At 42.7% G+C, this 23,872-nt stretch overlaps 1 protein-coding gene across 3 annotated transcripts in view; it reads right to left on the bottom strand.

The window, feature by feature from the left end:
• The window catches only part of WWP1 (WW domain containing E3 ubiquitin protein ligase 1), a 263,487-nt gene that overhangs the window by 77,590 nt on the left and 162,025 nt on the right, over positions 1 to 23,872 (bottom strand). For all 3 annotated transcript variants that reach the window (XM_077492977.1, XM_077492978.1, XM_077492979.1), the window contains exons 5-7: positions 20,987 to 21,130; positions 20,838 to 20,904; positions 4,630 to 4,811 (exon numbers count right to left, since the gene is read on the bottom strand). In XM_077492977.1, the coding sequence (XP_077349103.1) occupies positions 4,630 to 4,811; positions 20,838 to 20,904; positions 20,987 to 21,130 (393 nt within the window). The remainder of the gene's footprint in view (positions 1 to 4,629; positions 4,812 to 20,837; positions 20,905 to 20,986; positions 21,131 to 23,872) is intronic.

Genomic DNA, 23,872 nt, shown 5'->3' with positions numbered 1-23,872 from the left:
TACACCTTGAATTTAGGCTTTGACAAAGAAATGGGAAGCCAGAGGCATTTGAAACAGAACAGACAAGACATGTCCTTCCAGAGTGCTTAAAGTGATTGCAAAAAGGTTTATTTTTAAATAACAAACCTGCTATACTTACCTGCTCCATGCAAGGGTTTTGCACAGAGCATTCCGATCCTCCTTTTCCGGGGTCCCCCAGTGGTGCTCTTGGCCCCTCTTCTTCGAGTGCCCCCATGGAGAGCCGTTTTCTATGGGGGCATTTATGTGGGCGTGCTCCCAAATCCCGCTGCTGCGTCCATTGATGCAGACAGCAGGACCCAGCCCTGCCCCTGTGTCACTGGATTTGATTGGCTCCCGCTGCTATCAATCTAACCAATGAGGATCAGATAAAGCATTTGGAGCTGCTGTGCTTGTCGCAGAAACGATCGGGTTCAGGTAAAAAAAAAAAAACGGAGGAAGGCCAGAATGCAAGGTACAGAGTAGTCTTTGGGATTGATTTTCACACAGGCAACTAGGAATTCTAGATATTATACTAAAATGGGGTCAGTGGCGATACCTATTATGTAGGCGTATATATTGCTATTATGTTATGCCCTAAATCTTTTTAATTGAACTGCATAGAGCTATATGCCTATTATAGGAAAAATTTAAGGGTATTTAACATACAATGAAAAGCACCACAAATTTTGTACACAAACGTGTATGTACTTCTTAAAAGATGTGTATATAAGGGTATTAGATTTGTAGTAGTATAAAGCTAGACCCACAAAAAAGTGCAAGTGCTATGGTATGTATTAAACTATGTGTCTCCAGTGGTATATGCTGTAAAGATCAAGTTTATAAATAGTTCCTTTGTATATAGAGTCAAAATAATTGAAAGTGCAAAAAGTGCTCAAGACTAAAAAACGCTCAAATTAAAAAATGTGCATATGTGTACCACATAAGTGCTATACAGTACAGTATATTCAAAACACTACAGTGACTGACGTGCAAATGCGCATATACAACCTACGAAAAAAGATTTTAAGAGTAATAATAATCTTTAGCACCTCAAAAAAATGCTCAAAAAAAAATACACAAGCCAAAACCCCCAAAAACAGAGAAAACGGAAATCCCAAATAAATAGTGTGATCAGTCTATATGCAAATAAAAGGTTTTATGTCCATACACGTAATCCTTAATGTGCAAAAAAAAAAAAAAAAAAAAGTCCAACAAAGGTTTATAAAGTGACTTTCGTGCCGTGATATCTCCAGGTGACTTGAGTGCTCCCCCACAAGGGTCCCTACTCACCGGATCCTCACACCCCTGCAGGGGTAGTGTGTGTGTAAATCCACTCCCTTAAAGGTGTACTGGCCCAACTCTCTCAGCTTCAGGCTCCGCTCTGTACAATTCCAGGGATCAGGTTCAGGGAATATTCCTCTTAATTAGTAGTGCCAGTTATCTCCAGTATTACTCCTCATAAAAAACAGAGAGTGGCTTCCATAGTGTAGTAGTTGAAAAAACAATTTCCATTTATTAAAAATTATATTTATCAAGTAAATTCAAACTCTAAAATCAAAAAAGTAAATAAAAAATTAATAAGAAAGAGTTAAAAAAATAAACTAAAATAATAATTTTATATGCAAAACGTCCCTACAGTGAGTAGGGACCCTTGTGGGGGAGCACTCGAGTCACCTGGAGATATATCACAAGCCCAAAAGTCACTTTATAAACCTTTGTTGGACTTGTTTTTTTCGTTTCTTTTTGCACATTAAGGATTATGTTTATGGACATAAAACCTTTTATTTGCATATAGACTGATCACACTATTTACCACTGGAGACACATAGTTTAATAATACCATAGCACTTGCACTTTTTTGTGGGTCTAGCTTTATACTACTACAAATCTGATACCCTTATAAATACACATCTTTTAAGAAGTACATACACGCTTGTGTACAAAATTTGTGGTGCTTTTCATTGTATGTTAAATACCCTTCAATTTTTCCTATAATAGGCATATAGCTCTATGCAGTTCAATTAAAAAGACCTAGGGCATAATAGCAATATATACGCCTATATAATAGGTAGCGCCACTGACCCCATTTTAGTAAAATCCTTTGCATGTAAGGCTCCGGTTAGGTGAGCTTTATTTTTAGGGGAGGCTGCAACCAGGATTGTTGATCTAAGCACAGTCTTTTGCAAATAATTAAAAATCAGGAATTCTAGGTAAATGGTAGATCTTTCTGGAAGTGGCTTTTCTTGCTTTTAAATTGTTAAACGTAATGCATAAAACAGTATCCTGTTTGCTGATTGTGTAACCGCTTTTCCAACCCACCATAGGGCTTTACCCTGTGGAGTAGGGTGTATTTTTGTATGGTATGGTTGCCTGGTTACTATGGCAGCAAGTGAATAGGCTTATATATTTAAAGTATAACTAAAGGCAAAACTTATTTTTGGGGTTTTGGATAAAGTGTAGAGAGATTAGAGCATCTGCCAGTTGTTGTTTTTTTGCAGTCTGTGCCCCCATTAAGAAGATTCACCCTCTCTATATGTCCTGTTTACCATTATTAACAGTGAAAATAAAAGAAAATCCCAAATTTTGGGTTGTTACTAGGATCCGCAAGGAATTCCCTTAATTTGGAGATATTTCCTCTCACTTCCTGTTTGGCTGTGGGACAGGAAGTGAAGGGAAATCTCCACAATGGGACAGAGATTATTATTATTATTCAGGATTTATATAGCACCAACAGTTTGCGCAGCGCTTTACAACATGAGGGCAGACAGTACACTTACAATACAAATCAATACAGGAGGGACTAGAGGGCCCTGCTCAGATGGCGAATATAGGGATTAAAACCCTCCCTTACTGTACCTTAGCTTACTTTACCTTACCCAATATGAAAAAAAAACGTTTTGCTATAGTTCTACTTTAAGAATTTTGCAGATACCCTCATTTTCTTTTGTATTTTATTTATAGTAGAGGCACCCATTTTGTGTGTCCTCAAAAGCTTGCCAGGATCTAATCAACTGAAGGTACAAGCCTATAACCCAGAGTCTACAATTACTTTGCCTGTGTCCTGTACTATACGATATTGCTTGTTGTCTGGATCTTATTCTTTTGCTTTGATATTTTAATGCAGAACAAGTATGCAGCGAGTGAAATCAGACCTGTAACACTTGCAGGGTCAGTAGCTTTGAAAATCCTGAAGCCAGATAATCAGAATGACAGCCAAAAACAAAGCATTTTTTTCAGGGGGAAGTCAGAAATGTTCATATTTCTCCCATGACTAGTTGCATTTAAAGGTTGTCCAAGGCGCTACCTGACACCTGAATTAGGTCATTTTGTTTACAGAGTGTGCTCCAGTTTTGATATCCTCCAGGTAGGAATTCTCAGTGTCCTCACTCCCACAATCTGACATACACTACGCACTCTTCCTGCAAGTCCAACACATGATCTAATTTCCAATCAAAGGGAAAAAGTTAGGCGTTGAATGGTCATATTAAATAGCCCCTCAGCACTTTTATTGAGATAAGGGGCTTTTTCAAACTCTTTCAGGTACAAGTTAATCTAGCATGCCGGTAGATGGTGCATTGCTGAATCACAGAAGAGATCATCCTTCTTCCATAATATCACTGTTACCACAAATGATCTAGTGTAGAAAAAGAATGCAATAGAACTGCATGTTGCTAAGGAGACTACATTCTGTGGTTACGTGGGTTAAAGTGGATATATCATTAAGATTTGCACTTCACATGGATCAAAAGCAAATTCGTCTTTTTGTTTTAGGAAAAAGTACGTTTTGGCATACAAAAATCTGCTGCCTCCAGCCTTGATCAGATGATCTTTGGTTATCAGTACTGAAGAGAGCCTACTAGGTTTCAATAAGCAGTGAGATAACAGCATTGATAGGACCACAGGGCCTCCCCCTAAAATATATAAGCAATGCAAACCATACACTGGAACAAGGTTTTTAGTGCAATAATACACACTGACAAGCCTATTTACATTACACATTTATATATGAAAAACATTAAAAAGACTGTTGTTCTTTAAATGGGGCCTGGCACAAAAAGCCTGGTGTTGTAAACTCAGTCCCTGTGCTTCATAGTCTTGTGACAGACCCTTGCACTGAAGCCAAGATGAGTTTATTGCATAACTCCCACCATCTCTATATTCATCATAAACACTTAAAGAGAAAGAGCTTTACCAAGCTCTACCTGCACCTAAACAAGTTTCTGTTGTCCCAGTGTAAAATAAGGATAACTACAAAGCATTGTGTAAAGAAAAAAAATAATCGTCTGTCCCAAAGCCTCTATTATTCCTACATAAGAGAAAGAATTACAAAGGCCGGCAATAGCAATTTTTTCTAACACATTATAGCTGAGCAGAACAGAGAAAGAAAAAAAAAAATAAACACATATACACACAGTGTATATATCTCATAAATGATATGATGTAAAAGAATTTTCTCTTTTTGCCACACATCCAAACTGCACAACATATTGCCATGCTGGGTGCTGGTTTTAAATAATACTGTTCTGTTAGACTAGTGTTCCTTTTTAATAGGGTAGCCCAAGAAGATGGGTGGGGAAAAAGCGAGGCGACAGGTGTTTTTTTTTTTTTGTTATTCTGCAGCATACATACCAGTTCGAGTGCCAGCCTGGGCAGAGGGTGGATTTGGTGCTGGTGTATTTTTGGGTCTAGATGCAATGTGAGAAGGGGAGCGACCGCTGTCTCCATTTGCTATTTGCGCATTGAAGGCATTCTGCTCTGTGTAACTGGATGCAGTTTCATTAGCTGTCCCGTTGGGAACATCACCGGCAGATCTTCAAAGGGGATATAAAAGACCGTTATTAATTTACAAGAAATAATATGTAAATATACAGTTAGTGGAAACTGAGACACAGAAAAACAACTGATTTATACTTGATAGGGAATCCTTGGCCCTCTGGCACATCATACACCAGGGTTGCTTTTACCCATTCAACCCATTGCAAGTCAGGTAGAAGGATGCACCCCAGAAAACCCTACACCACTGTGTGCACATCACTATCTCTCACTCCATTACCCCCCCCACCTATATAAAAAATAAAGTTCTGATGGTCTTTCAGCTTTTTCATATGGTTTATAAGTAAAAGGACTTTTGATTTACCTGTAAATTCCATATCTTTGAGTACAGTACAAGCAAAATATGCATGGATGCTCAACCTGTGGCCCTCCAGCTGCTGCGCAAATACAAGCCCCAAGAGGCATTGTAAGCCACTGACAGTTACAAGCATGACTCCCAAAGGCAGAGGCATGATGGGGCTTGTAGTTCCACAACAGCTGGAGGGCCACAGGTTGAGCACCCATGCTTTAGAGGACAAACCCAACCTTTAGCCTGCACCCCTATAACTCTACCTTACTCTGAGTACTCAGTTTTGTACTGAGCAAAGGAACCAAGAGTAAACCAAGCAATCGAAACGGTAGGGTGGCTTGTGTCCTGTACTGTACGCCAAAATATTTATACACCATTGGACATCCCCATGCAATGAATAGGAAAGATGGGCAACAATGAGGTAAACAGAACTTATCAACAGGCCCAACAAGGAGGATCAGAGAACCCAACCTCAGAGAGCCACCACGGTAACTAAGACCAAACACTGCATCTGCTGAAGATTGGATGTCTACCTGACAGAACCTTTAAAAAAAAAAAAAAAAAAAAAAAAGTACGAACAAAAGACCGGTGGGCAGCCTTACACAACTGGGCTATAGGGGCCAGGTGTTGAAAAGCCCATGAAACTACCTCCAAACTGGTAAAATTGTCGCGTAAAATTTCTCTTTTAGAATGCAAACTCTTGCAATCATATTTTGTATCTATAGTGCACAGGAGGACTTTTAAGCAGGGAGTTCCTTCTGAGGTCATGAGAACAGGATAAAGAGGGAATCTGTCTGTCTGATTGGAGGAGTATCCTTGAGGTATACTATATTGGCTCTGACTACGTCCACGCAAAGTAGAAAGATTTACTTTGGATGCTTGGCAGCTGGGCATAATGTCCTCATTGACGGAGAATGCTGAGACCACTTTTGAAAAAAGGCTGGCCTCCTTGTCATTGTGAAATATGGGAAACGCCCCTTTTACAGAAAAGGGCTGCCAGTTCAAGAACATGTCTGGCAGAGATCATAGTGTCCAAAAGGCTACTTTGCAAGAGAGATCCACTACAGTAATACACCCATGTTCAAAGGGTGGTTTCTGCAGGGCAGAGGGCCATCCCCGCTGGGAGAAGACATTGATTATGGCTAGTGGCTATACCAGCCATTAGCGATAATCACATGCAAAATCCGACTTGTTGTACCAAAGTTGATTGGTCAATCAACTTGATAAAATTCAGCCTCCTTACATAGTTCCAATCTGGGCCAGTTCCTGCTGAACCAACCAAGATCCAAACCGCCTATGGCCGGCCTTACCTGTAAAATTCCTTTGCTCGGAATACATTACATTAGTCTTAGATGACTAAAGTGAAGCAGCTACCTTCAGGTGATTCAACACTGGCAAACAAAGCTGTAAGGACAGCCCCAGCATAACCCTCCATATAGCAAGCCTCAGTTTAGTAGGAAGCAACACAGTGAACCATAAGAACATGTGTCCTGTAATGTACTACAAGAAAATAATTTTACATGCAAGTAAAAAAATTATTTCTTAATTGTAAACTGCAGGATACTGGATATTGGTCTTAGGTGATTGGAATGTCCAAAACCGATGAAACTGAGAGGTGAGCAACACAGCAGCAACCACTAACAGGCCCATAAAAAACAAAAAGGCAAAAAGCAGGCTTGAAAATTCTGACAGCAGCTTAAAACACGCTACACCCCAAAAGTTTGTTAAATTAGCAGAATAAGTCCTTACATTTAAAAGTACACAGGAAACTCTGCTGCCATGAATCCCCCACAACCGGCCAGATGGAGGAAGGCACAAAAGTTCCAGGATAAACCAGGATCAGCCACAGAGGGCATTTTGCGTCCACCCCCCAAATCTAAACGCACCACAGGGAGGACAGAAATAAGGCCTAGATTTCTGCAGCATAGAGAGTAGAAAAAAAACGAAGTTACGTACCGGTAACGTTCTTTTCCGGAGTCTTTCAGGACAGCCACCTGAGAGACCTTGGCTCCTCCCCTCTTTAGGAAACACCCGCGTCAGCTTAATAAAATTTCCTCCTCCCCTGCTGCTTAGTTCTTTAAGAGCACCTCCAGCCTGCTTGGGGAGACACAAGAATATATGATAAACATAATCAATCATATCACATTTCCTGTAAAGGAAATCCTTACGTCTAAATATGGGTGGGTATCCGGCTGTCCTGAAAGACTCCGGAAAAGAACGTTACCGGTACGCAACTTCGTTTTTTTCCAAATCGTCTTTTAGGACAGCCACCTGAGAGGATAACCAAGCACTTACTCTTAGGGTGGGATTACAGCTTGCAAGACTTTGCACCCAAAGGCCTGATCTTCAGCCGACCATAGGTCAACTCTATAGTGTCTTACGAAAGTGGCGAAGCTGGACCATGTTGCCGCTTTACAAATCTGCTCTGATTCCTTTGGGAGTCTGCCTGCCTCCTAACTTGTAAGCCTGTTCTATGGCTTCCCTTAGCCACCTGGCTATTGTACTTCTTGAGGCTTTGTGGCCTAACTTAGCCCCTGCATATAAAACAAATAAAGATTCCGTCTTTCTAATCTCTTTAGTTGCTTCTAAATAATGTAGGATGCATCTCCTGACATCTAAACTATGGAATTTCACTTCCTGTTCCTGCACAGGATTAGCACAAAATAAAGGTAATACAATCTCTTGGTCTCTATGGAATCTAGAGACCACTTTAGGCAAAAAAAAAAAAACGGATCCATCTTGAACACTATATGATCCAGGAAAACCTGGCAAAAGGGGGGTCTGATTGATAGTGCTCCTATCTCACAGACCCTTCTGGCTGTAGTAATTGCTACCAGGAAGATAACTTTAAGCGTCAGCATCTTAAGGCTGCAATCCTTTATAGGTTTAAAGGGGGCTGCCGTCATAGTTCGCAGCACTAGCGACAAGTCCCACTTCGGAAAGGCCTTCCATAGGCCTCTGTCTGCTCACAGATTTAAGGAGTCTGATTACCCATGGATTAGAGGCTAGCCTCCTTTCCTGGTAAACCGATAATGCTGAGATTTGACTTTTTAATGTACTAAAGGCCCAGTCCCTTGTCTATTCCATGCTGTAGAAATTTTAAAACTGCTACTGAGCTTTGGGTTTTGAGGCTGTTCTCTGCGCAACACCTGCAACATTTCCACACCTTCTGGTAAATGCTACGTGTCTCAACCTTTCTGCTTTTCAGCAGTGTTTCTACCAAATGGTTTGAGAACCCTTTTGCTTTTAGCAGCTGCTCCTCAGATACCAGGCGGCTAGCTTCCACCATTCCACTTGCGGACAGTACACTGGGCCCTGGGATAACAGGTCCTCCTGGACCGGTAGCCAACAAGGGGGCTCTATGGTGAGTTCTTTGAGCATAGAGAACCACGGCCTCCTGGGCCAGTGAGGAGCTACGAGAATTAAGGATGTGTTCTCTGTACGTAACTTCGTTATTACTGCTGGTATTAGCACTGGTGGGGGAAAGGCATAACACATGCTGAACGCCCATTTTTGCGCTAATGTGTAGACTCCGAGTGCTCCATCCTCCTTCCTCAGGGAAAAGAATGCTGCTGATGAAATCTGCCACTTTGTTTAAATGCCCCTTTAAGTGGACCGCTGAAAAAGATAGAATATTTTTCTCTCCCAGTTCCAGCATTTTTTCTGCCAAGGACTATAGGGCCCCGCTCCGGGTGCCTCCTTGTTTGTTTATGTAGGCTACTACCAACGAGTTGTCTGATCTGATCATTATGTCCTCTCAACTCTTTTTGGAAAAACTGAAGTGCGAGCCATACTGCCTTCAATTCTTTCCAATTGGATGACCTCCTTCCCTCTTCCTTCCCCCAAGTTCCTTGTGTTATTTGGGAGTCTAAATGTGCCCCCCATCCTGTGCCACTTGCGTCCGTGGTTAGGATTCGGGAGAGGGGTAGGATCCAAAGTCGCCCTTTGTTTAAAATTTCCTACCCTTCTCCATCACCATAAGGTCTTTTTTATTTTTGCTGGTATTATCACTTGTGTATCCAGCGACTCTTGCCTGTGGTCCCATACTTTCAATAGGAACTTCTGTAATGGGCGAAAATGCAGACTTGCCCACTGCGCCTCTGGGATTGCGGATGTTAGCAACCCTAGGGAAGACATTATGCTCCTTATTGAGCATGGCAGATTGGTCTGCATCAATCCTACTTCTTTTTGAATTTTCTCTATTTTTTCCTTGGGTAGAAAGACTTTTTGTTATACTGAGTCTATTACATATCCCAAATACTTTATTTGTTGCGTGGGTTGTAGATTTGATTTTTCCACATTTACCAACCACCCTAGACTCGCCAAGAATGACCTGGTGTATCTGAGGTCTTCTAACAGCCTTCCGGGAGATTTTGCGAACAGAAGTAGGTCGTCTAAATAGGCAATGATGGATATGCCCTTTAAACGTAATGGTGCCAGGGCCTCCATCAAGTAAAAATTCTGGGCGAAGAAGAAAGGCCGAAAGGCAGAGTTTGGAACTGAAGGTGTATGGTTTCTTTCCCTGTTTCTATTGCTAGCCTTAGAAACTTCTGATGACTGATGTATTGGCACGTGTAGGTACGCGTCCTTTAGATCCAGTGAAACCATGTAAAAATTTAGGGGTAACAGAGCCTTCACTGAGTAAATGGAATCCATTCTGAATCTTTTGTGAGTTATGGAAAGATTCAAAGTCTTGAGGTTGAGGATTGGCCTGACCTTCCCTGAAGGTTTCTGTACCCCAAAAATGTGGAAGTAAAAGCTCTGTCCTTCCTCTCCTCTTGGTACCTTGCCTATTACACCTTGCTTCCTGAGGTTCTTTATGGAATTCATTAACCCTCTGGCTTTCCCTCTGTCTTTTGGTAGTTTGGTGGTGAACAGTCTGCTTGGGGGTGATCTTGAGAACTCTAGGCAGTAACCTTCCCTTATTGTCCTCAAGATAAACTGATTGGAGGATATTTTTTCCCATTGTGAGATGAAGGCCCCTAGTCTTCCTCCAACTGAGATAATTTCATTGTTTGTTACGGCTCTGCTCAGGATCGCTCCTCCCTTGCTTTTCCCTTTCTGGACCCAAGGCTTCCTCTGATTGTCCGCTTTGGGTGTTGAAAAACGGGCTCTGCTATCCCCTCTCTGTCTCTTTTTATTCTGTTGAGGTTGACCCCAAGGTGCTTTACGCTTGAGGGGAAACGCTTTCTTTTTGTCTGCTGTGCGGTCCAGAACCTTTTCTAAACCTGGACCGAACAACAGGTCCCCTGTAAACGGGATCCCACATAACTTGGCCTTGGATTCACAGTCCCCCTGCCATGACTTTAGCCGTCTGGTAGAATTGGCTAGTGCCGAAGACCTGGCTGCCATGCGTACCAGTTCTGCTGATGCATCTGCAATATAGGCAATGCCCCGTAAAAGAGTAGGAAAAGAGGATAAAATCTGCTCCTTAGCAGTACCTTCCTCTATATGTGCCTGAATACGGTTCAACCAGAATTCCATATTCCTGGCCACTACCGTAATTGCCATTGCAGGCTTTAGGCTGCCTAGGGTGGAGTCCCAAGACTTCTCCAAAAGAGAGTCCATGCTCTTATCCATTGGCTCGGATAAGACCCCCATGTCCTCAAAAGCTAAATCCGTATGTCGGGACACTTGAGAGAAGGCCGCATCTAATTTGGGGGATTTGTTCCATACTGCTGACTCATCATCAGAGAATGGAAACCGCCTCTTTAAGGCTTTAGAAAAGAATGGCTTTCTTTCTGAATCCTGCCATTCTTTCTTAATTGCCTCTATTAAGATCTCAAGCACAGGAAAATTCTCCTTTTCCTGCTCCCCTAAGCCCTCATACATCTGATCATGCAGGGATAAGGGTTTCTTCTCTGCTTGTATACCTAGCGTGGTATAAATGGCTCCCAGAAGCTGATCTACCTCATCTAATGTGAGCTTGTATCGGGAGGTTTTCCTGGAATCACCTTCCAGTGCCTCCCCTTCTGATTCCTGGGAGCCAGACACTGCGCTACCAGACTCGTCCTCTGCCTCCTCCCTAGGGGCTATTGAAGGACCTGCACTAGTGGAGGGAAGTGCTTGCATCTTTGGTAGCGACAGTTGCCCTGGTGGAGGAGCAGTCTGCTGTTGTGGGATCTGAAAACCTTCAAAAAAGGTTTTAAAAGATTCAAAGGTACTGGATAGTTCTTTGACAGATGCCGCTAGATCATTGCTCTGCTCAGTGGAATGTTCTTGCATTAATTAATACACTCCTTACACAAAGCTTTCCCCCAGGAATCTTTAAGAGCGTTTTTACAAGAAGGGCACCTCCTCTTTGAGTTATAGGAGGGCTTGGTTTTGTCTGATTTCTGAAATGACAAGAAAAAACCCACAATTAAACTGCAGCCTGCTACCAATGCAGATGAGCAATACAAATCATGTGGGTTACCCTCACCAGGGACCCCATGACCCACCCTGACACCGCAGGGACCCTACCGACCCCCCCTTTTTCTTTCACCCTTTTGCACATGTACCCTGAATGGGAGAGGGTGGGGGGGAGGTGGGGTAGGTATCTAGCGGTCTTAGGCAGGGGGAGATCCACCTCAGGTTCCCCTTACCTTTCCATGGCTGGAGCTGGTCTCTGCTGAAGCAGTGTCCTTAGCCTCTGCATCCAACATTCTGGTGTCACCGCCGGAGCCCCGCTGTCACTACAGAATTCACGGCTCCTCTCCAGCCCTTGCCTGGCACCAATTCATGTTTCGTGGCCGGAAACCGGAAGCCGCGATCGCGGAAGTACAAGCCCCACTTTGCCGATGTGATGTCACCCTCCACAGGCGCCGCCATTCAAAATACCCAGCCGCTGCTGAAGGGCTGAGATGGCCGGGCGTTTACCTCGCTGCACCGCCCTCGGCGCTTGAACCGGCGCCCCCCCGACCTCTAACTGAACTCAGCGATGCGGGGGCGGCAAAAGAAGGTCAGTTTACTTGTCCTAGCAGCCTCTGCTGCTTTTCAGGACCTCTGGGTTTCCTAGGTGTCTCCCCTCTGGAGGAAACACAAAAAACTGAGAAGCAGCAGGGGAGGAGGAAATTTAATAATCTGACGCAGGTGTTTCCTAAAGAGGGGAGGAGCCAAGGTCTCTCAGGTGGCTGTCCTGAAAGACTATTGGGAAAAATCTGATTACCACACAGTGTACACAGCCCAAAAGCACGGCTCTGTGCATATATGTCTATACATTTGCACTAATCATTTAGATAGTACATAAACCTTGTGGGTGGCTGTTGTATCAAAGAGATGGGAAAGATGACATGCGGGGAACCAAACAGGATTAGAAAAGAAGGCAAGACACTGTCCTGATTCAAGTGAAAACTAGAAACCACTCTAGGCAATAAAGATGGATGCAAATGCAAAATTACCTAATCATGATGTAAGACCAAGATCGGCTCCTTGCATGAGAGAACCATCAGCTGACACTCAACTTGCTGAGGTGATAGTAACCAAAGAAGCCATCTTCCGAGTCAAGGACTAACAATTTGTGGTCTCTGCAAGGACTGTCAAGAGCAAATTCAAGTCCCAAGGACTCAAGAGTGGCTTGACAGGGGGAACTGTCTGTCTGTGTTACACTCTGTATGAAGTATGAATCAAGGAGTGAGAAACAACGGCCTCTGGAAAAAAATGGATCAGGGCGAATCTGATCCCTAATGGTACTTAACCACTACAATACAGGGCACTTTCGCCCCCTTCCTTCCCAGCCCAATTTTCAGCTTTCATCGTTCTCACAATTTCAATGACAATTGCGCGGTCATGCTACGCTGTACCCCAATTAAATTGTTATCATTTTGTTTGCACAAATAGAGCTTTATTTTGGTGTTATTCATTAACGACTCCGTTTTTTTATTTTTTTGTGATACAAGCGAAAAAAAGAGTGGAAATTTGGAAATAAAACGATATTTTCTTCTTTCTATTTTAAAAGAAATCCAATAAACTCTAATTTTGGCATAAATTTAAGCCAAAATATATTCTGCTACATGTCTTTGGTAAAAAAAAATGTGGTTAAGTGTATAATAATTGGTTTGTGTGATCACGGACATATGTACGCAAATGATCATGTACATGTGTGCAGGTGATCACGGACATATGCGTACAGATAATCATTGGGACATGTGATTTTAGTGGGACATATGTGGGGAACATGTATGTTTTGGGGACATTGTGTTTATACTGTGTGGTGTGTTGTGTGTTTACACTAGGCTGGTGATCAGTGAGTAAAAAGCTGTAAAAAACAGCTCATACTCACTGATCATCAGCCGGCTGCAGCGATCTGCTCTCCTCTCCTCAGCGATGACTTCTGTGTGAGGAGAGGAGGAGCCGATTGCCTAGCAACCGGCTGTTTGTTTACATCACATGACGGCTGTGATTGGACACGGCCGTCATGTGATGAGGAGGGCCAATCACAGAGCCCTCCTGCCGATCTGAGATGCGCCGTGTCCGGGTGACACGAGCGCATCGGGATCGCACCGCCGTGCGGGCACGCGCGCGATCCCCCTCCTTCTGAAGGACGTTCAGGAACGTCCTCTCAGAAGTAGAGAGCTCCCACCCGGCCGAATATGTACATTGGCCGGGTGGGAAGTGGTTAAGGCCAATCTCCTTACCCCTACCAATTGGAGAAAGAAAAAAAAAAAAAAAAAAGACTCCCACTCACATATCTGCGGGTGCCTCTACCTGGCTTCACCCCAGGCATCATAAGATATTTCTAATTCCTGTAAATGATACTGGTGTTTAAATGGGGAAAATACTGTGCTAAACCTCAGTGAAAACTTATTAAAAAGCAGCAAATACTCAAAGTCAAAAATACGCGTAGCGATCAGACATGTAACCTCCTGAATAGGACATGACATCAATACAAATGTGAAGATTGCTCAAACAATTATAGTGATCAAGGATTATACACAAAAATGTGGAATAACCCCCCCCCCCCCCCCCCAAAAAAAAAAAAAAAAAAAAAAAAAGAGTGAAAACACTGATTGTCCATATGTAAAATGGATAGAAGAGTTCTTTAAGACCTCACTTCCAAAAAGGACTTGACTGGAATGTCATCCCGATTGAACAATAGATATGCCAAACAACCTTTGACAAAGATGGACACACGATAAGGTACTCTTACGAGCTGAGATGGACACACGTACCATATGGCAGTGGGTAAAATGGGCTTAAATCCTCCTTGTTGGGATCACTTTGGGTGCAATTGTAAGCAGCTCCAAGTCACAGAACCGTGAAGGTCCACAGGGAACCGAAGGTATCTTAGGTACATCCATGTATGGATGGAAGCCAAAGGTCAAAGATGGCGGAATGCGAAGTGAAAGGGGAAAAGCAAAGAGCTCCATATGGTGCAGGTCAACCAATAACGATTTATTGGTCTTAAAACATCTTACAACAATTTGCAGGATAAGCAATAAAATTGATCAAAAGTGCAATAAAATGTAAATAAAAGCAATGTGGGAGTCGCAAATATGCAAGGTTTTAAGTCCAATAAATACCTTATCGTGTGTCCATCTTTGTCAAAGGTTGTTTGGCATATCTATTGATCGGGACCACATTAGAGAATAAGGATAAAGAAGACAGGATTTGACATACTAAAATGTGAAGGAAGAGTAAATGAGAGTGAGGGGTGTGGAGTTGGGTGGCGAGTGGGATCACCATGAATGCAAGGATAAAAGATGAAGTGGGGAGGACTGGGTGGTAGAGGAGGGGAAAGTGGAGGGTTGGTTATGGAGGAATCAAATGGAGGGAAAAAAAGAGGCTAATGGTCTAATTATAGGATAAATACTTGAGAGCTTTACTAAGAAAAATTTCCCCCTTTTCCACTTTTTTTTTAGTAGCATATGTATATGTAAGGGGGGAGGGAGTGGGGAGGGAGAGGGGGAAATAAATTATAAAGTTTAAAAAAAAAAGTGGAAAATTAGGGGTTCTGTTGAAACCAAACCATGGTCAGATAGACCAACTAAAATTTCAGCCACAATTGCCAGGAAAATTGTTCGGGATGCAAGGAAAAACCAACACATAACTTCAGGTGAAATACAGGACGCTCTGAAAACATGGTGTGGCTGTTTCAAGATGTACAATAAGAAGACACTTGAAGAAAGATGGGCTGTATAGTCGAGTCGCTAGAAAAAAAGTCATTACTATGCAAATGCCACAAAGTATCCTGCTTACAAAATGCCAAACAGCACAGAGACAAGCCTCAAACCTTCTGGCACAAAGCCATTTGAAGGGATGAGACCAAAATTGAACTTTTTGGCCACAACCATAAACACTACATTTGGAAAGGTGTCAAGAAGGCCTATGATGAAAGGTACACCATTCCTACTGTGAAACACCGAGGTGTTTTGGGGATGTGTGAGCTATAAAAAGGCACAGGAAATTTGGTCAAAATTTATGGCAAGATGAATGCAGTACATTTCAAAAAATACTGGAGAAACATTTGCATTCATCAGCATTCATACTTGGACATTCCAACATGACAATGATCCAAAGCACAAGGCCAAGTCTATTCAGCAGAATAAAGTGAAGGTTCTGGAGTGGCCATCTCAGTCTCCTGACTTAAATATTATTGAGCCACTCTGGGGAGATCTCAAACCGTACAGTTCATGCAAGACAGCCCAAGAATTTACAGGAACCGGAGGTTTACCATCTGAGAAAATAAAGAGCCTCATCCACAAATACCACAAAAGATGTCAAGCTGTCATTGATGTTAAAGGGGGCAATACACAGTATTAAGAATTGGGGCATGTAAACTTTTGATCAGGGTCATTTGGGTACTTTCTGCTGTGATGGTAAACACAGTTTATTAAAGCGGAGGTCCACCCTAAAGTGGACCTTCCGCTCATCGGAACCCTCCCCCCCTCCGGTGCCACAATCGGCACCTTTCAGGGGGGAGGGGGGTGCAGTTACCTGGATAATCCAGGTAACTGCACCCACTTCCAGGACAGCTCTCTGCGGAAAGGGGCGTAACTTACGCCCCTTTCCGCAAGTGCCCGCCCCTTCCCGCAAGTGCCCCGCTGCCTGCTGGGAAACACACAGCTCCCAGAGGCAGCGGGGAGCGTCCTTATTGCGCAGCGCAATTCGCGCATGCGCAGTAGGGAACCGGGAAATGAAGCCGAAAGGCTCCATTTCCTGATTCCCATACCCAAGATGGCGGCGGCAGGACCCGACAGACGACCTAGCGATCGGCTTCGGGTGCCGACATCGCGGGCGCGCTGGACAGGTAAGTGTCACTATTTTAAAAGTCAGCAGCTGCAGTATTTGTAGCTGCTGGCTTTTAAAAAAAAAAAAAAAAAACGCGGAGTCCCGGTGGACTCCCGCTTTAATAATAAATGGCTTCAGTCAAACACTAACCATAAGTGAAAGAAACGTTTTTTGTTTTATCATTCATATTCTCTGAAAAATGGCCAAGAAATCATCAATTCTGCCAGGATATGTAAACTTATGAGCACAACTCTATGTATGTAGTCCTAGGCAAATAAGCACATATGTATGCAGTTCAAACTAAGCATATATTGTACATATGCAGTAAAATGAAAACATGCCAGCATGCGTTTAAGCATTATGTATTTATGGAAGCATGCGTTTATGGAAGCATGCAAGTATGTGCTTATGCAAATATGCTTTTAGGCAAAACACAAAAAAGTGTGCGTCTATGCAAACACGCGCTTATGCAGCCCGTGCCCCTGGAAACATGCATTTACGCAATAAGCAAGCATATGTTTATGAAATGTGTTTATGCAACATATATTATGCAACATGTATCTATGCAAGCGTGTTTATACGAACATGCGTCTACGCACATCTATGCATACATGTGGTTACACAAACATGTGCTCATGTATACATGCATTTATGCAAACATGCATCCAAGCAAACACGTATGTTTTTGCAACATTCATACACAGTTATGTACACACGTCTATGCAAACACATGCCTATGAAAACCTGCTTCTACGCAACACTCGTCCATACAAAATGCGTCGCCCCAGTCAGCCTTGGGGGTCTGCATGCCCGGCGGCCCGGAGCACTCTGCAAACATGTGCCTATACAAGCTTGTGTTTATTCAAGCAAGTGTCTATGCAAGTAAGCAAGCATTATGAAATATGTGTACTATGCTGCACCTGGACCCATACTAGTTTTTCAGGATTAGCCAAGTACATAGGCATCCAATGCAGCCTCTATGCTGCTTCAACAGCCTGAAACTTCCTGCAGACCAAATGCACGCTACTCTCCTTACAGTGCACCAATGCCCATGTTCTTTCAAACATGTGATTATGCATCTATGCAACATCTATGCAAAACGTGTTTATTCAAACATGCATTCAAACAACAGGTTTTGCAAGCATGTATAATATGCTGCACCTGCCCAACTGCACTTGGCTCCATAAGAGAGTTTTGTAGGATTAGCCATGCACATATGCATCCCATGCAGCCTTTTTTCTGCTTTAGAGCAGCCTAAAAGTAAGCTCCTGCAGACCAAATGCACATTATTCTGGAGACACAACACCTTACAGTGCAGCGATGCCCATATAGGGTAACTGTCAACTTACAGTTGTACAGGCCCCAGGATTAAACAACAAGTATGCAGTATATAATCATGATTTGTCTGGCCACAAATTTCTCCCATAGTAAAAACTCACACTTCATTAGTATCTATGGGCTGCTATTATGTCTCAAGAGGCCCTGCTGAACCTGCCCTCCACATGGTAAACATGGTCGCCCCTCCACTTCCTGCTTATATAGAAATAGGCCATACTGAGTGAGCCTGCACCCTCAAGTGGCTTGAGGAGAAACAGCAGCCCACTCTCCTAAGAAGTACACCGAGCATGATTACCGGGATGGAGGCACATACTTGTGCTTCATTTAAAGTCCCAAAATTCCCCTCCTTTTGAGCATGATTAAAGGGCACACTGAGAGAAGACCAGAGACAGTCAGATCTTTATTTTTTATTTTTTTTTAAAGAAAAACTGCAAAAATAGACTTTCCAATCCTGCTGCAGGACTCTGAACAAAACAGTAGTCCAACCTTCAACCATCACAGCGGGCTTTGTCATAAAATACCTTCTGGGATTGGGTCCCACTTAATTTGGGGTCCACTCCCCTGGACCTGTATAGTACCCTGCAGGAAAACACCTGGGTCAGAACAAACACTGCACAGGGTTCCATTACGCAGGGTCCAGCGCCATAAAGCTGCATTACACGCAAACCTTCTGGCATTTTTGGCTGACAGCTTTTTTGAATGGATCTGATTGAAGTCCACGATTCTTAAAGCAGAGGTCCACCCCCCCTACACATACTGCAGCTGCTGACTTTTAATAATAGGACACTTACCTGTCCTGGAGTGCAGTGAAGTCGGTACCACAGCTGATGTTTCCATCGGCTATTGGGTGTTGCCACCACGATTGCCAGTAAGGGAACCCGGTAGTGAAGCATTATGGCCTCATGCTGGGGTACCTACTGCGCATGCGCGAGGCACCACTAGGCTCTCGTACTGGCCCAGCAGCAGAGCTACGTAATCTGCCATGGCCCGGAAGTGGGGTCAGGGTACCTGTCCGGTAACCGCTCCCCCCCTCCGAAAGGTGTTGGGGGGAGGAGACAAATGAGCACAAGTTCCACTTTTGAGTGGAACTTCACTTTAATAGAACCGACCAGACCTTCAAGTATGCTCCAAAAGCACATGTATCATGTTAATGACCACCTTACAGACAGTGGTGAAAAAAACTGAAGTACTTCCTGTATAGGAAGGGTTGTATAGTGGAGGATTTCCTGTTTGATTGATCTGCCAGTGTCCATTCACCTATAGGTGACGTATAACCCACATAGTAATAATTATGGCTGCTCTATGTCCCTTGATGTACGATAAAGAAAAAGCCTTAAAATCCACCTGGTAAAAACTTAAATTGCAAACTCTTTTTTTTTTAACCACCACATATTCCCAAGCCTATTTCTGAAACTTCTCTTAGGCCCCTTTTACACAGGCTGTCCAATCAGGTCCGCCTGCCAGTTTTTTTTTTAAATTATTTGATCCTGTCCGCCAAATCTAGACGGATGGTGCTCCTATTTTCCATTCATCTGGCAGGTCGTAACAGATATGATCAGATGAAAACAGACAGGCGGTCCCGTTTTCACCAGATATCCCCATAGAAGGGAGTGGGTCCGTCTCCGCTCTGCACAGTGAGCGAAGATGGACCAGTCATCCACCTGCTTAGCGGGGATCAGTGGAGGAATCCCACTCTGAGCAAGCGGAGTCCGCCAAATGGAGGCACCTCTGTTAAAGCGACCTTACTTGTAAAATGTATCTTTTTTTGCTAGAGAATTACTAAGAACCCCCAAACATTATATATTTCTTTAAACAAAGGCCTTAGAGAATAAAATGTTGGGTGTTGCAATTTTTTGATGTCACATGGTATTTGTGCATTTTCAAATGCAATTTTTTGGGATAAAAAACAATTTTAGTGAACATAAACACAATATATTACCAATTTTTTGGTTAAATATAAAAGAGGTTACATGAGTAAATAAATATCAAACATGACATGCTTTGAAATTGCGCACGGTCATTGAATGGCGACAACCTATGGTATTTTAAATTATCCCTAGGTGATGCTTTAAAAGTTTTTGCAGGTTACCAGTTTATAATTTACACAGGAGGTCTGCTGCTAGAATTACTCTCGCTGTGACGTTCACGGTGATACTGCACATGTGTGTTGCGATCACTGTTTAACATATGTGTTCAGGACCCACATGTGTGTTCGCCGCTGCTTTCAGGACCTTTCTTTAAAAAAATAAAAATGTAGATCACTGTTATTGCTGTCAAAAGGAATGTAAGCATTGCATGAGACACCAATAGCAGTGACAGGTACTCTTTATGGAGAGATCAGGGGATCTATTAGACCCCCCCCCCCCCCCCCAAATCTCTCCTTTGGGCTTCAATAGAGCAAATTATACACAGATCAGACCCACTTTTGTCACGTGTAAATGTAATTCAGCGACCGTTTGCCGCGCTGATTATTTTTACTTGAAAGAGTATCGCTGGGGCTAAATTATACCGGGATCATGGTTGTTGCTTAAACCGTGATCCTGGTACAAATGCTTCTCTACCGCAACGTATATATACTGTGGCCGGTAGGAAAGCGGTTAAACAACAAACATGTGTATATTTACCTGCTCTGTGCACTGACTGCTTCTCTTCTCAGTGTGAAACTATAGGTAGCTGCTTCCTATTGTGGCACACTTGCTAACTCAATCCTGTGCTGCAATACCGGTGTCTGTAGACACAGGCAGCGAGGCCCTGTCCGCCCTCTCACAGTATTTGACTGAAAGCAGTTGGAGTCATTGGCCAAGCCTGTGAGAGGAGGAGGAAGGGACAGAACCACTACAGATGGACACAGCGCTGGATCGAGCTAGGGCTCACATTAGTATAAAGGGGGTGAGGGGGCATTTAAAAATATATTTCATTAAATATTTAGGATTACAGCGATGCATTTGTTTCTTTAAGCGCCTGGAGTTCAGCTTTATTGATCCCCCCCAAAGGTCTGCAAAGTGAGAGATTTTACACACAATAGACATCATCAGAATTTATTTATCTAATGCTCCATTTCATCCACATCTCAATGCTCATAGGTAGCAAACATCAAGTAAATCAGAGTTCTGTGACAACCTGAACTCAGTTACATGAGAGTACCCATTCAAAATAATTCATCTCATACCCAGTTCGCGCATCTGCAGAGGATTCCCCATTCTCGTGAATTGCATCACCATTCTGCTGGATTTCCACTAAAAACACAGAAAGTGTTATAACTTATTGAGAACATATTCAAAAGGTTGCTTGATTTTCAGTTCAGTAGCATACACTTACTGGGAGAAGGGTCTGTGGAATTACATGATGTAAGAGACTCGGGTTCTACAATCAAACCATCTAAAATGACGGTCAATTCACCAGTCTGCACTGTGCCATGTTTACCATCCAACGAAAGCTTTAATTGCTCTTTTACTCGTTCCACTGCAAGACAATAAGAAAAAAATGAACAGCCTCTAAGAGCAAAAAGATATCAGGAATAATGAAATAGAAAAACAAACAACTTTAACATGTATTTGCCAACAATTGTATGCAGCACTTTACATAGTATGCATTCATGTGAGTCTCTGCCCTCAAGGAGAATACAATTCAAGGCCTCTATCTTATGTGCATACTTACACACACTAGGTCCAATTTAGACATGAACTAGCAAGAGTGTGGGAGGAACAAAGGTTTCAGTGCTGCGACCCATATAATCCACAATCAGCAGAACTCACAGGTGCGTGATCTACAGTAGCCCATCTGAGAGCAATGATCCTTAAAGATGATCCGCACAACTGTTTCAGCTCTAAAATCTTGCTTTTATTCAGGAAACCACAGTGTACAGTACAAAAATGCAGTCAGTTGACATCTTTCAGCCTACATGGCTTTAATCATAACTATGATTAAAGCAGCATAGGCTGAAACACGTCAACTGACTGCATTTGTGTAATGTACACTGTGGTTTCCTGAATAAAAGCAAGATTTTAAGGCTGAAACAGTTGTGCGGATCATTATTAAGGTTATGCAGTCTCTCTTCTCGTCTAAATCTTTATCACAGCTGATTGCGCTCCAATTGCAAGAACAACTTTTACTACTTACTCGTTTACAATTTTAAGCTTTCTTTTGAGATGGACAAGGGGTTTGAGCACTGAATTTTTTTTTGATATCCTAATTTTTGCAAGATGCTGTAGATCTTGAGATCAGAGCAGATAAAAACCAATGATGTGCCATATACCATGAAGCTATGATTTATTATGGGGCGCAGTAGAACCATATATAAAGATGCAATTAAATCCTCAATCATAACTAATGATATTTAATATATTATCATTAATTCTCTGTAGGTGGATATTAGCTTCTATAATAAGCTGAGCTCTTTTTAACCCTTTGCACTCCTTTTAGGAGGATTTAATTGTATCTTTATATATGGTTCTACTGCGCCCCATAATATATCACAGCTTCATGGTATATGGCACATCATTGGTTTTTATTTGCTCCGAGTGGCACATGTAAGTGAATTGGGGGGGAACACAATATACTTGTGACTTATGTTGTATGTTACCGTTTAGAATTGCTGTGCTTTTCTCTGGATATGACTGTTTTCTTTGTGGTCAAGACATTGAGGTCCTGAGGAAGCAATCTATTGTGAAATGCGTCAACCTCGGCACAGTAGCAAAGATAACAATGTTGGAGCGTAAATACAGTATGTGGCCTGTACCATTTCAAATTAGTACTAACTTTTGGTTTCATGTAAAAGCATTTTAATATTTTGTAATAAAATAAGTTTTTAGACAATTTTGTGTTATTGTCCTTTACTGGTACCAGTAACATCTGCAAGGTTCTGTGCTTTCTCTGCTAAAGGTCAAAAATCCAAACAAAATAGGAGGACCCCTTACAGAGCCACCTGCAAGAATTTTTGCCCAAAATTGGTTCTCACAGAGGCAAAAAAAAACGAGAGTTAGACTTACCGGTAACTCTGTTTCTAGGAGTCGTCCAGGACAGCACTAGAGAGATAGGCTCCACCTCCAGAGGCAGGAAACACAAACCAGATCTTTAAAGGGCGGTCTCCGTCCCTTCCCCTTCAGTCTTGTAAACGAGAACTTCCCCGGAAACTGCTTCTGTAACGACAAAAACACTTGTCCAGCATTATAACAGCATATAGGGAGGGAATCCATGCTGTCCTGGACGACTCCTAGAAACAGAGTTACCGGTAAGTCTAACTCTCGTTTTCTCTAGTCGTCTGTCCAGGACAGCACTAGAGAGGATCAACGAGAACTTACTAGATTAGGGGGGGGCTACCGCTTGAAGGACCTTTCTCCCAAACGCCTGGTCTTGCGCTGAGATAAGGTCCAATCTGTAATGCTTCATAAACGTCGAGTAGCTTGACCAAGTTGCTGCTCGACAAATTTGTTCTGGTGTTGCTCCAGCTCGCTCTGCCCATGAGGTCGATAGCGCCCGTGTGGAGTGAGCCATGGGGGAAAAAGGACATTCCATTTTCATTCCTTTGTAGGCTTCTACAATAGCTTGTTTGATCCACCTTGCAATTGTATTTTTTGAAGCTTGTGACCCCAATTTTTTACCCGCATGTAAGACAAATAATGCATCTGATTTTCTAATGTTTTTTGACATCTCCAGATATTGTAAGACACAGGCTCTCACATCCAGTTGGCTGAACTCAACCTCCTTAGGATTAGTGGGAGACCCACAGAACGAAGGCAAAACAATTTCCTGTGTTCTGTGGAATTTTGTCACTACTTTGGGTAAAAACCCAGGGTCCGTGCGCAACACCAGCCTATCCGCAAAAATTTGTAAAAACGGCTCTTTCACCGAAAGTGCCTGAAGCTCGCTAATACGTCTGGCTGTGGAAATAGCCACTAGGAACACCGTTTTAAGCGTGATCCATCTCAAGGAAGGTTCTTCTTCCAGAGACTTTTTTACCCATCCCTGTAATACAATTGACAGGTCCCATTTGGGTAAAATTTTGAAAGGAACAGGTTTAATCCTGGTCAACCCCTTAAAGAACCTGCTAACTAGCGGGTCTATCGCCAGAGGTTGATCCAAAAAAACAGACAGGGCCGTAATTTGTACCTTTAAGGTACTAATGGCCAACCCCTTATCCACACCGTCTTGTAAAAATTCCAAGACTGTTGGGATACTTATAGACACCTTTTTAGTGTCCAACCA

This window comes from Lithobates pipiens, unplaced genomic scaffold (assembly GCF_037356315.1).
Source record: "Lithobates pipiens isolate NorthernLeopardFrog02 unplaced genomic scaffold, aLitPip1_a1.2 Scaffold_19, whole genome shotgun sequence".
NCBI lineage: Eukaryota > Metazoa > Chordata > Amphibia > Anura > Ranidae > Lithobates > Lithobates pipiens.
This window is presented reverse-complemented; position numbering and strand designations above follow the sequence as displayed.